Genomic DNA, 12,162 nt, shown 5'->3' with positions numbered 1-12,162 from the left:
TTTGCAGAAATTGCAAAAAAAAAAAAAGGTGTCATTAATTGATTATTAAAAATGCATAAATATGTATGGGAACCCTGATAGATGATGCGCTACGTCCCTCTACTGGGAAAACCTGTGTCAGGAAGACAGATGGAAAAACAGAGTACATGTGTGTGTAACCATTAGATAGACCAGGTGATTTTAGTGGAAATATAAAGCACTAAGTGCTGAGGATGGAGAGAGTACTCTCTGCGAGATGAGCTCTTTCTCTCTCATCTGGACCCTGTTATTGTGAGAAGGCAACAAAGCAATGCATTAGGAAGCACACTGGAGCCACACAGCTTTGATGTGAGCTCCGTAACCAAGGCGCAGCGGTGGCCGGTGTGTGAGCTCTGTTTCAATGGCTGTGTTGTGTAATCAGATGTGTTTACTGTGTATTCAAGTAAAGAAGTGGTGTAATCCATCCTCACTAGAGCGTAGTTATTAAAAAAAAAAAAAAAAAAAAAACGCAGACAAAAACAAGAACTCAAACTGATCAAGGTTCTTTATTTATGATTCTTGCTAACTCTCAATTTGATGATACAAAAAAAGAAATAGAATTTTCACGCTAATCTCTACAGTGAACGTGTAATTAATAAAAGGCGGCTGAAAATAATATAAAAACATGACATAAATATATATTTGTTGCCGAGATCAAATTCAGAAAGCTGACAACATTATATATACACAAAATCCTTAATGCAAAAATAGTAAAATTCAGTACTCTTCTAATATTTCAAATGTGCAACAAAAATATATTATTTCTCCTTGATTATTTAAAAATACAAATGACCTTTTGATCTTTAATTATATCAATGTACTTATAAAGCAAAAACATCGTAGTGGATTGTTAAGCTTGTGTTATCTTTACCTTGAGGCAAATTTCTCAATTTCACCAAAGTATAAAACCTAAATAAAACAGCGGACGTCTTAGGTAAGCTACACCCGACCCTTTTTCATTCCTTTTCTAAATCACATCCAAAGATGAAGGCTGAGCCTCGCAGTGTTCTCTTTTCTTTACCTCCAAGCTCGTGATTGACAGCGCCATGTGCTGCCCTCCTAGCCGCTGCAGTTCACAGCCCCTGTCAGGGGGGTGGCAAACACACAAGCCGGAGAGTGGCCGGCTGCCCCCTCAGCAGCAGGGGGCAGAGTTAGGGTGGTGTGGTGGGGGGGTTGCGCGGGGTCACGGGCTCCGCTGGCACTGGAGCATTGTTGTCAGGTGGACTGCATCGTACCACATTTAAAAAGAGGCGAGCCGTTCACGCGGCGCGTTCCGAGGAGCTTACTTTTTCTTCCGAGGCTGGTTCTGGCTGGTGGGCGCTCTCCGCACACTGTACTGCACCTGTAAAAACAAACAGGAGTTTTGGTCAGAGGCAGGTAATCCGAGCTCAGTGGAGCGCACGGTAATGGCTCCCCTGAGGAGAGCTGGTGCAGGGGAAAGCGAGGCGGGCTCGACTGTAATGAATCATTTTTTAAACACAGGAGCAGAGGGGATTAATCACAGGGAGGAAGGATTTGAAGAGTCAAGGGTTCTGTACCAGTGTACGCCCCCCTCATTCTGCACCACAATCACAATATTAGAAACAGACATCAACTGTTGAGATGACCTGCCAGGCCGGTGAGGGAGCAGCGCGCTGCATAATCACTCACTGTGAGTTGTGTGCGCGCGCGGGAGAAAACTTTGTTAGTGTTGAGCGTTGTTTAGGTTGAGAAGTTACCAACACGAGCTGATGCGTAAGTTTCTTCGTGACTTTACAATCCCTCGGTGTGACTTTTGACTTCTTCAGGCCAGAGCAAGACGTGTAACGTGATATCTGAACTTAACAACCCCGTTCATTTTTTTTTCTGCCTGTTACACATGTAGAATTCAGTTCAATTTTCTTTTTTTTTTCCAGAAAATACAGCATGTTCAAATTTACTAACAAAATAAACGTACACTGCCATCTTTACTTTGCCACTTATAAATAAAAACGCATTTTTTTTTCCTTTTCACAATTACCATGAAAATTGGTATCACAATCCAAAATTGACCGATCATAGAGCAAACTGAAACGAAGAGTTGGAATTTAAAAAACTTGCTTTTGAAGCTCGCTCGCTGTTCAAACAATACGGCGAATCTGTTGAATAAAGGTAAGAACTCTATGCTAATTAGCTGGTCTCCATTATTAGAATGGGAGATGGAATGCGGGAACAAAGTGACTGCCTCCTGCATCAGAACATGAAACTGTCCTCAGAACTGACAGATGCTTCTTATTTCAAGACAGACACCGTGTTGTCAGAAGTCCCCGTTTGAGGCGGACTTTGTAGATGTGCACAGGCACTAATTGCCAAGTCACATTTGCAAGAAAGACAGGAGTCAATTTTCAGCCTTTGTGGTGTTTTGTGTCCACGCCTATCTGAGGATTGAAGTTCTAAGTCAACAAAACAAAATGTGTGGTCTGTTGTTTTGGGTCTCCTGTGTATATGATGTTAAGGTTATCTTTCGCCGTCCACAATGGAAAGCACTTATGATGAATCTTAAGGGTGTTTTGTTTTTTGTATTTTTTTTTTTTGTGATAGGAGCTATTTCCAAGATGTAGTTCCTCTTTTTAAGCAGGCTAAAAAGTATTGTTTCCATGGGATTTGAAAGTGAGTCATTTTCAAAGCCCAAACATTGTATCCCAACGGGGGAAGGAGACATACAAAGGAATCTGAATCAAAATGTATTCACCACCTTGTTTTGCCAACTCAGTGAGCCAAATCTCAAACAACACAGGCTCCCTCCAACATCACAGAGAAGTCAGCAATGGCTTGCTGCAGGAGGACATCAAGGGTGCAGCTGAGAAACAGACTGGGGTGAGAGAGTCTTGCCAGATCCAGACTGTCGGGATTTCTTGCTGAACGCTGTCTGGTGAAATACCTGCGAGATGAAGGCATTGTGTGGCACTTCATTTCCTGGCTAAGCAAAATTCTCCGTCAGAGAACGGCGAGCGCCCCGGCGCCACTTATGACGCCCTGACAGCTCTTCTCTGCTCTGTGATGTAAATGCAAATGACATATCAGCCTTGGATAATATGTAATCACATATGGCACCCAGCAAGACAACTCGGGGCTCACGACTACATTAATTGACTCCACCACCCTGAAGTGACTGAGGCCACATCAGAGCCTCTGCGCTGACACAACAGCCAGAGACGTCAGGAGCCCTCCGCCAGGCCTCGGCCAATCACCGGCTCTAATGTCACGGGCGCTTCAATCGCGCGCACGAAATTGCTAATAACGGACGGGGCTGCGGCGGCGTGTCTGAGGACGAGTCTGAGCATCTCCTCGTTCAGGCGCCGCAGCGACGACACGGAGTTGCACCGAGGAATAATTGGGCCGGGGCTGCTTTAAAGGCGAGAGTCCATTAATAATCAAACAAAGCCAGAGGATATATTTCCGCAACACTTGGGAATTCTGGTACAGCAAATAATGCAGACATCTTCGGGGAATTCCTTCCCTATCTGTATGTAAAATTGGACCCTTACCTTTTGAACATCAGAAGGCACCCTCTTGAGGAAATCCAGTATTTCATTATTGTCAATAGCATATGGGTTGCGCAGCTTCTTGGTAAATACGTTAACGCCTGTGCAAACAAGAACACATTAATAAATTAAGTTGTCATACGGACCAGTGTAGTATTATAGCATTTTACAGGGTAGAAAATAACAGTTAAAAAGAGTCGTGTAAACCATCATGGTACAGCGTAGACCTCCCACCAGTACTCAGTAACTGCATGGTATGATGCTTTTTAGGTGGATTCCTTTCAGACAAACTTAATTTAAGGCATCCCAGCACAACGGAGACAAACACAAAGCAATACTTCATAAATTTGTGAAGCACACACTCATGACAACTTTTTCTCACTTTTGTTTCGCTTCAATCTGGTCATTTCTTGTTCTTCTAAATTTACTCCGTACATGGCTGCATACCAGAGGAAAAAAAAAAAAAAATCTCTTGGGTCTGTAATGGGACCATTATATTCACAGCTCTGCACTGCCTGTACCTCAGCATGCAGACAAAGAACCTAAGGACTTAAATATGTGCAAACAACTTGAAAGGCTTGCCTCGCAACCACAGAGATGGGGGTTAACTGGGGAGGCAGAGGAGTGTCTCAGACTGTGTGTTTTTTGTTTGATATAGTGGTTTTTCGGTATTGATTGTGTTGAAGGCAGTGTGGAAGTACAGTGGTTGTGGGCTTACAGCTGGAGGAGGAGAGCCTGTTAAGGGCAGCATATCTCCCTGACCACTGAGATGACGGTCTGTTCTGTATGACTGCAGCAGATAATGAGAGGCTAGACCAGGAGCCTACAGACTGCCCAAGGACATCATGTATTATATACAGCTTGCTACTCTACCTCTGCTTTGTTTTCACACAAACCCTCGGTCATGCCTCTGCTGGGCTCTGCTACATCAGCCCACACTGGGTAGAGCGAACCTCTGCAGCTGCCTGGTCTCAGTGCATTTGCAGAGGTGGAAAGATGGCAGAAGTTCTTAAATTACTGCACTTCATTAAATCATGGATTTTTGCAGTTCGGAAGACCGAATAAGAGCTGTGCTTCTGAATATCTGCCCTGATTTATATTTATTTGTTAGGATGTTTTGGATATATTACTGAAGGATCATGCAAGAAACGGTGGGAGTATTCACCAATGCAAAATAAAAAAAAATAGTAATATTCTATTTATATTTTTATGAATTAAATTGACACACATATAGAACTTACCCCATATCAGCACAATGTATCGCAGAGGGATGAAATATAGTAGCGTTGCAGCCACAAACAGCACCAAGCCGGCCAAGCACGACAAGAACGGGACAGACCAATTGAATATGCTGTAAAAAAAAAAAAAAAAATCAAAATGAAATACATGTTTAAAATATGTTAACAATAAATATATATGCCAGGTTAAATGTAAAAATAGTGGAATTACTTCTTGACTCTCTCTCCAATGTTTGCGAGTTCCTCCAAAGCGGTCTGGACAACCAGTACTACTTCCTGCACCATATGTATCTTATCCATCAGACCCTTTTTTGCGGCTTCCTAAAAAGAAACAAAAAAATGAAAAAAAAATGCACAGACGCTGATGAGCTACACCCTATGTCAATTGTCGGGCAGGGGTAGACAAAGACCAGTTTATCTCCGCTGTGCTATTATGTGTGATTTATCTATTGAATGGCCCATAATGAGCAAACACTGTACATCTTCAGACTATGCTTTTGAAGATGAGACGGACTCGGCGCTCAGAAGCTGTTATGTGGACGGCTGGGAGATTTGAGCTTTTGTCCGCCACACACAATAGAGCTGTTGCAGAAGTGCAGCACAATCAAGACTCTCTGGTAGATGAAAAGTACACAAAATGGCCATCCGCAATCAGGCGGACTAGACGACCTAGACGAGAAGTGCAGGGGCCTCACAACTTAGGGAGAGATTCCATTCCAGCAGCCTGCACACGACAAGTTTGAACATGTTTTTACAAATCTGTCAAGTCTGGCTTTCTAACCCATCCTCGCGTTCTCTCTCCACGAGAAAAACACTTCAAGCTGTTTGGAACACCAGTCGGATACGTAGTTTTCCAAGCGTGATTCTTATAACAACCATCGGCGCGCATAAAGCATTATTTGTTTTAAGGCGCTGCGGTAATAATGAGCGAGGCAAAGCGTAAAAGCCGGCCGGAGAAAGGCTTGGACTGTTCGTCTCAAAATGAAATAAATGTGATCGCATCTAGCTCGGAAATTATGACAACTGTGAAGCCCTCCGGGGCAGAGGAGTGACTAGAGCTAACGCGAGCAACACAAGCTAAAGAGGGCTGAGAAGCCTCACATCAAAAGCAGGAAATAATGACAGGAATGATGACAGAGAGAAGGGCGGGAGAGGAAGAGTGAGAGCCGGAGAGGAGGCGAACGAGTGCGTTGGGGGGGGAGGGTGCTCTAATGGACCCTAACAGGAGGCTTGAGGATGTCTATATGTTTGTGTTACAAGTCAGCTGAAGCCGCAGCCTGTGTGCATTGACAGGGCCCAGACAGAATGCCTTTATCAGAGCTTCACGAGGCAGCCCCTGGGAACACGCTGTCTGCCAGCACAGAGAGACTCCCCACTGCTGGGCCCACTCTCCTCCACGAAAGGCGCAGGAAGAGAGCAATTCCCACACTAGCAGAGCCTCCCCCGCTGGGCTTGGATCTGGACAGACACCGACGGCTCAGCACTGTCCAAAAAAGGGAAAACTATCACAAATATGCTTTCTTTGAGATTAACATCTCATGGTCTCATCACTGGGAAAGAGGGACTATCTGTGTTTATGCATCATCTTACGCCACTCCACAGCATCAGGCGGCCGAGCAGAGCTTCACGTTGTGTCCTTTACACCGCGTCAGGTGTTAATTGAGCTCTTTATCCTAAGTTTATTTTCAAAGCGGGGGGAACACTGCTAGAGTCTGCTAAAAGCCATTACAATCTGTGTCTGTGAGCTCCTGACGGACCCAGAGAGCCACACAGGAAAATGATAGCTCTTCTGATATGGAGCCTCATCAGTTAAGCATTCCTTTTCATATTTCCATTTAAACCAGTTTAAGCGACCTAATTACATGATTCAGAATTCAAATGGATTACAAAGTACGAAGCATTATTTGACTGCACAAATACACGCGCGAAGGTAATTCAAGCCTGAAATACAGCTCCCACGGGGAAAAAAAGAGAAACCATATTGAAAAACAGACAAATAGATGTACTCTGTAGTGTGCATCAAGAGGAAGAGCTCTCATCATTATCATTATTCATCTGCTTTAAGATTCCTGAAATCCTCCATCTCCTTAGCGACCAAAACTGAAGTCCTTCCTGCATTAATCTCGCGATGATATTCTTTGTTCATTTCCCTTTTCAGAAATGTACGCGAGTGCAGAGAAAGCAAAAATAAATAAAAGAGCTTCTGAAATGGAGTTGGATGTGTAAACTGGGGATGGACTAAATGAGTCCTAAATGTCCACTGATTAGAAAACCTGTGTGAAATCATATTCTCATTTCAGATAAAATTGTAAAAGCTTCCTTCTAAGGTGCAGTAATGGAGAACCAATTTGATCTCTCACATATTCTCACAGACGCGTGTGGCCGTTATCAAACAGGGTGGGGGTGGGGGTGGGGGTGGGGGTGGGGGGGGGGAGTGGGAGGGAGCTCAGTTAGAATAAATTTTAATTAGAATAAACTGTGCCAAATTTGAATTCTCAGACTGAACATTTTCCCAGTGACTTTTTTCGACAAAGGTGCGTCTGGATGAAAAAGTTTATCTCAGATGGAGCTAAAATAAAAACAGTTCACGCGGACGGGGCTCTAACGTTTCGTACCTCTAACAATGCGTGCCACAGATCATGACATGGGCAGCGTGTCTGACTGGTGCGCTCAAGGAGACCCAGCGGTGACTGTGGACTATTGGGTGAGAGATGGAGTAACCCCGCAGCCCAGTCTAGCACCCCCACAACCACCACCACCTCCCCCCATCCCTCCTCCACCCCCCAACTCCCCTGGGCCAGGCTGTGTGAGCAAGTCAACCCCAGACCAGCGCTGCCAGCCGGGGGCAATGAAAGGGCTGTTTCATCTTCCCTGTTCATTTCTGTTGGAGATCTATGGACTTGTTTTGCCTCTCTGTTTCTTTATGTTATGATTAAATATTGTCTATCTGCTCAATTGATACCTAAGGCCAAAGGGAAGTCACTTTGCCCACACATAATTTGTAAGCTGTCTCCTTCCCTGAGGACAGATTTGTTCACAGGCTGGGAATCTGTTCTGTATTATCCTGCTGTAACACTGCCTTGCCTTTCGTCTCTCTTTAACGTCATGCCTTCACATTCTTGCAGCTCTGTCTGAGGTTTACATATTTCCTTCCTCGAGGGGGAAAAAAAAGGGGGGATAAAAACATATTTGAGTGGTAATCATAACCTTCTCAGAGGGAAAAGCCTTTATTCACATGTTAGAGGAGAAACCACGGGAAAGAAAGCAAGGCTTTGAAGTCATCAAATTTAACACTGATCACTCTTTAACCCCAAATATTTTTAAAGAAGACTTTGATAGGGTGTGTAAAGCGACACTGCTTGATCTAACGGTATGATATCACGTTCAAGTGACAGCGAGACCATAACAAGACTTTCAAATAAGCCACTTTAAATTAAAGCTGACAGCTTAAAACAAACATGGGTGACTGCTTAATTAGTAAATGAAAGGAGATATTTCATTTCCTCTGAGTGTAAAAGGGCTTAGAAGGCTCACAGAAAAACCGCTCAAAAAGCTTTAACAGGCGATGGCTGAGTTTGCAAACACATGGCGTAGAGAGAGGTTCATACACCGCTGCCATTTCTTAAACTAAAAAAAGTAAACATCCCATTATTAAATGCTAACGTCTCGAGGTAAAGAAACGCATAATAATCCCTCCTGCGCAGCACCGATATTAAAGCGGTGCATGAAGGTAACCCTTGCCGAGGGAAAATTCACAAATTCCTGTGTCACTGTCACCAGTTTGCCGGTTTCGTAGCAGTGACAGAAAGGGTGGCTTTCCACGTCGTGTGCGCAAGACATATCATGCGAGTTTCATCTGTGAATTAGCCCATCCTTTCAGACAGGATTTGGTGGATGTGCCTGTGTTTTTAAAAGAAGCTGGCTTTTTCGTAGCCCCTGGTCATCACAGCAGAATATATTGAGCGCATTATGGATATGAATCCTGGGCCTAGACATGCAGCACAAGGGTCATTGCTCGGAGGCTTTGCGTTAGTTCCACACTTCATTGCCATAAAGCAATAATACACATCCCTGTTAACTTTTCCTTCTTTATAGAAAACAGTGGGATGAGCATAATTGAATATTATGTGCTGTGGGAAGTATAATTTTCAGGCTACTTAAAGATTTCCTGTTGTTTTGTTTTTCAAGAGACTCTAGGGGGATGTAATAATAAACACAATCATTTATGATTTCTCACGAGCGGCCAAGTGAAGATGACTGATAACCTTTCAGAGCACAGTATGAGTTTATTACTGGGTTACTGTACTTACTGTTCATTTGTTCTGGTAGCAGGTCACTCTCAAAGTAACTATTACATTTAGGAAATGATGATACGAAAAACAGCCAGAGATTATATCTTCAACAGCTGTTCTTATGTTTAAATTTGATTTATAGATTTTTGAAAGGGTTGCGGCATCTCAGCGGAGTGCATCGTAGAGTGACACTGAACACCCAGAGGAATAGAACAAAGAGCTACATGCTGCAACTCCTCCATAGATGTTACCCTCATTTGGAATGCATGAAAATATTTCTATTCTTAGAGAAGAAGGAGGATCTGAGAATTAACTGTCATTCTGACTCTGCTAAAACACTGACTTGAATACGTATGGCGTTTCACTTTGGTCGAGCATTTTCTAAGAAGAAAGCGCGCATTTTGTAGAAGATGCACGACAATTTGCGGAACCGGGTTTGCACCCACCAGAAGCGTGGACGCGTCATGAGTTTCTGTTAACCCAGGTTATATAGAAATAAATATTGGTTTGGAATGAAAAAGGGAAATATAATCACAGAAATTATTGTGAAAAATATATTTATATTTATTGTGAAAAATTTTGTTCTACCAAAACATATTATCCCTTAAGATGTTAGGAAGAGACAAGATAAAATACCTTCTCGTCTTCCTCTTCGTCATCACCCATGGTCATGTTCACCTAAGAGAAAATAAAGGGTACAGGGTGATTTCCAACGAATGGGACATGTGGGCACTGGAGCATTTTTAACAAACACCTAGTAATGAAATTTTCTTTGAGTACATTCACCCCTATTGGGAGAGGCTTGTTTCCATAGAGACTGCATCACAGGGGTGACCTCACACAAAAGGAGAGGTGAAAAAGGGCCTTCCTCACAAGAGCACTGTCACACCAAAGCAATCTCTTTTCTCCACAACATAAGCACACAGAAAAACAGAAAGAGGAAAGAAAAAACACATTTAATTTGGATGTTGTTGCCTAGATCACTTTATATCAAGTCATCCCTGACCCCACTGTGGTGCACGCTGTGACATTGCCTGGGTACAGAGTCGTGTCATTGTGAGCCAGAGGGTCACTGAGGGGTGACAGAGTCTCCACACTGGATATGAGGGTGAGCACGGGCTTTAACATTGCCCAGAGACGGCATCTTAGCCTGAAGCCGCGAACACAATGACTGGGCCAGGGATTGTGCTTTGGGGTGGGTGTTTGAGCAGGCCTAGCCACTGGCAGGCCAACGAGAAGGCTTACAACACAGCGAAATTGGGGGGCAGTCAGAAGTGTGAACGGCATTAACCTTCACAGGCATGTGTAGGGCAAGCATAATTTCCATAACAGTAGATAGAGAGGGGATGGTGTGATGTTGTAGAAAAAGCAGCCTTTCCAAATGTGGTGAGACAATATCACAATAAGCTACACGTACATTTACAGTAATTTAATTTGAGTAGCTTCTTACTGCTCAGTGTTTTACTGGAAGACAATATGGAAACTTGTCTAACCAGCTATAAGTCACGGGGAACGCAACCAGAACTGAGCTTGGCGTGGAGTACATTTTATATAACGTCTCCTGTGTTATAGTATGCATGAAAGACTTATTTACTTTTGTGTAAAACTGCAATTTGCAGTGTGTTGAAAGGAGATTTCATCCTCTACAGAATAATTTTGCACTGTAAACGCATGCATCTGCAGAGCCGTGTGGACGAAAATACGGAACAGTCAGGGGTCCTCGTCACTCACCAGGTCCTGGTTGGAGCTGGCCTTTCCCTTCGTGAGCTGGAAGTAGTTCCAGCCGATGAGAAGGAGCAGGAAGAGGGGCAGCATGAAGAGCTCCCAGTTCCACACTGTCACAAGGAAGATCTGAGGAGACAGGACGTGACAGTGTTACGCAAAGCGCATCATGCCACAGCTTTCAAATCTCAGCGAACCTACTCCCAAAACTAAATACATAATGGATTTAACCATGTCCTAAATCTCGTGATGAGGAGTGCATCACTGCAAAGCCTTTTAGATTAACAGCCAGTGGTAACAGATTTTACTTGTGGTGCTTTGACAGGAATAAGACATTCAACTTTTAATATCTTCTAATATCCTATTTGCAATATATTCACCAATAGCAGATTGCTGGCTGAGTGCCTTGCTGTTGAACAGATAGTATGACATGGATAGGCAAGATATGCCGTCTCTTAACTAGCACATCAAATCCTCTTAGAATCAGAGGAAGCGGTGCTGTCTGACGAAGCACATATGGCAACTGGAGAAGCATTTGCAACATTTACCCCCTCTGTGGTGATGATACCGAGAAAAGCCAAGACCCTTGGTAGAAATAAGATGGATCACACTGAATGAGTAATCCCTCATAATTCTGTAAAGAAGTGGTGCTAAGCACGTTGCACAACACCCACTGCATTTCACAGCAGAGCACTAATTGGGCGGCTGCATTTAAACCCATTTAGTGACAGCCTAATGAGTCTGTCTCCAACTGAAATTATCAGGAATGTGTGAGGAGGATCGCACCAGCAGGTTGACAGGGATGAAATAAAAATGTCCCCCACAGCAAGTGGAATCTTAAAATCTATTACAGTGTGAATAGGAGCCATCACCCATCATATGGTACACTTAATTTTATCACAGACGTCCAGCGCAACGCCTCATATTTTATAAAAAAAAAAAGAAAAATCTGCAATTAATTCATCATTTATAGTGGCTATATTCATCTTACTTTGGGGACAAACATTGAATATCCTGCTATGCTGAACTCACACGATGGAAACGCGGTGCAGTCTGGGCTCAAAGAGCTGGAGGCTGCTTAGAGTACGAACAATATGTTCGAGTTAAGCCCGAGACAGGATGTGAAGCACTGAGGCCTTCAGGCCTCCATAGACGGCCTGTAAACAGCAGACTGCTCCTGTCATAGCACCCATGTGGAGTCCGTGCGCGTTGCTCTGGGGGTTAGTCTACCTACTGCCACACCAGGCCTAGGTTCAAACAGCCACCAGGGAAACGTGTACCATGAGTAATGCAGACAACACTGTGGCCTGAGTGCCCTGGGCTTCACCACTGTACTGCTTATTATCCTGCCACACAACCTGGGAAAGAGCGGGAGAGACAAAACACGCG

The 12,162-nt window shown here is 43.7% G+C and overlaps 1 protein-coding gene across 3 annotated transcripts in view; it reads right to left on the bottom strand.

Moving 5' to 3' along the window:
- Positions 1-505: 505 nt before the first annotated feature.
- mctp2a (multiple C2 domains, transmembrane 2a) overlaps positions 506-12,162 on the bottom strand; it is a 32,121-nt gene continuing 20,464 nt past the window's right edge. For all 3 annotated transcript variants that reach the window (XM_047597080.1, XM_047597079.1, XM_047597081.1), the window contains exons 18-23: positions 10,783-10,902; positions 9,688-9,729; positions 4,971-5,080; positions 4,763-4,872; positions 3,525-3,622; positions 506-1,360 (exon numbers count right to left, since the gene is read on the bottom strand). In XM_047597080.1, the coding sequence (XP_047453036.1) occupies positions 1,301-1,360; positions 3,525-3,622; positions 4,763-4,872; positions 4,971-5,080; positions 9,688-9,729; positions 10,783-10,902 (540 nt within the window). In that variant the 3' untranslated portion in view covers positions 506-1,300. The remainder of the gene's footprint in view (positions 1,361-3,524; positions 3,623-4,762; positions 4,873-4,970; positions 5,081-9,687; positions 9,730-10,782; positions 10,903-12,162) is intronic.

This window comes from Mugil cephalus, chromosome 10 (genome assembly GCF_022458985.1).
Source record: "Mugil cephalus isolate CIBA_MC_2020 chromosome 10, CIBA_Mcephalus_1.1, whole genome shotgun sequence".
NCBI lineage: Eukaryota > Metazoa > Chordata > Actinopteri > Mugiliformes > Mugilidae > Mugil > Mugil cephalus.
This window is presented reverse-complemented; position numbering and strand designations above follow the sequence as displayed.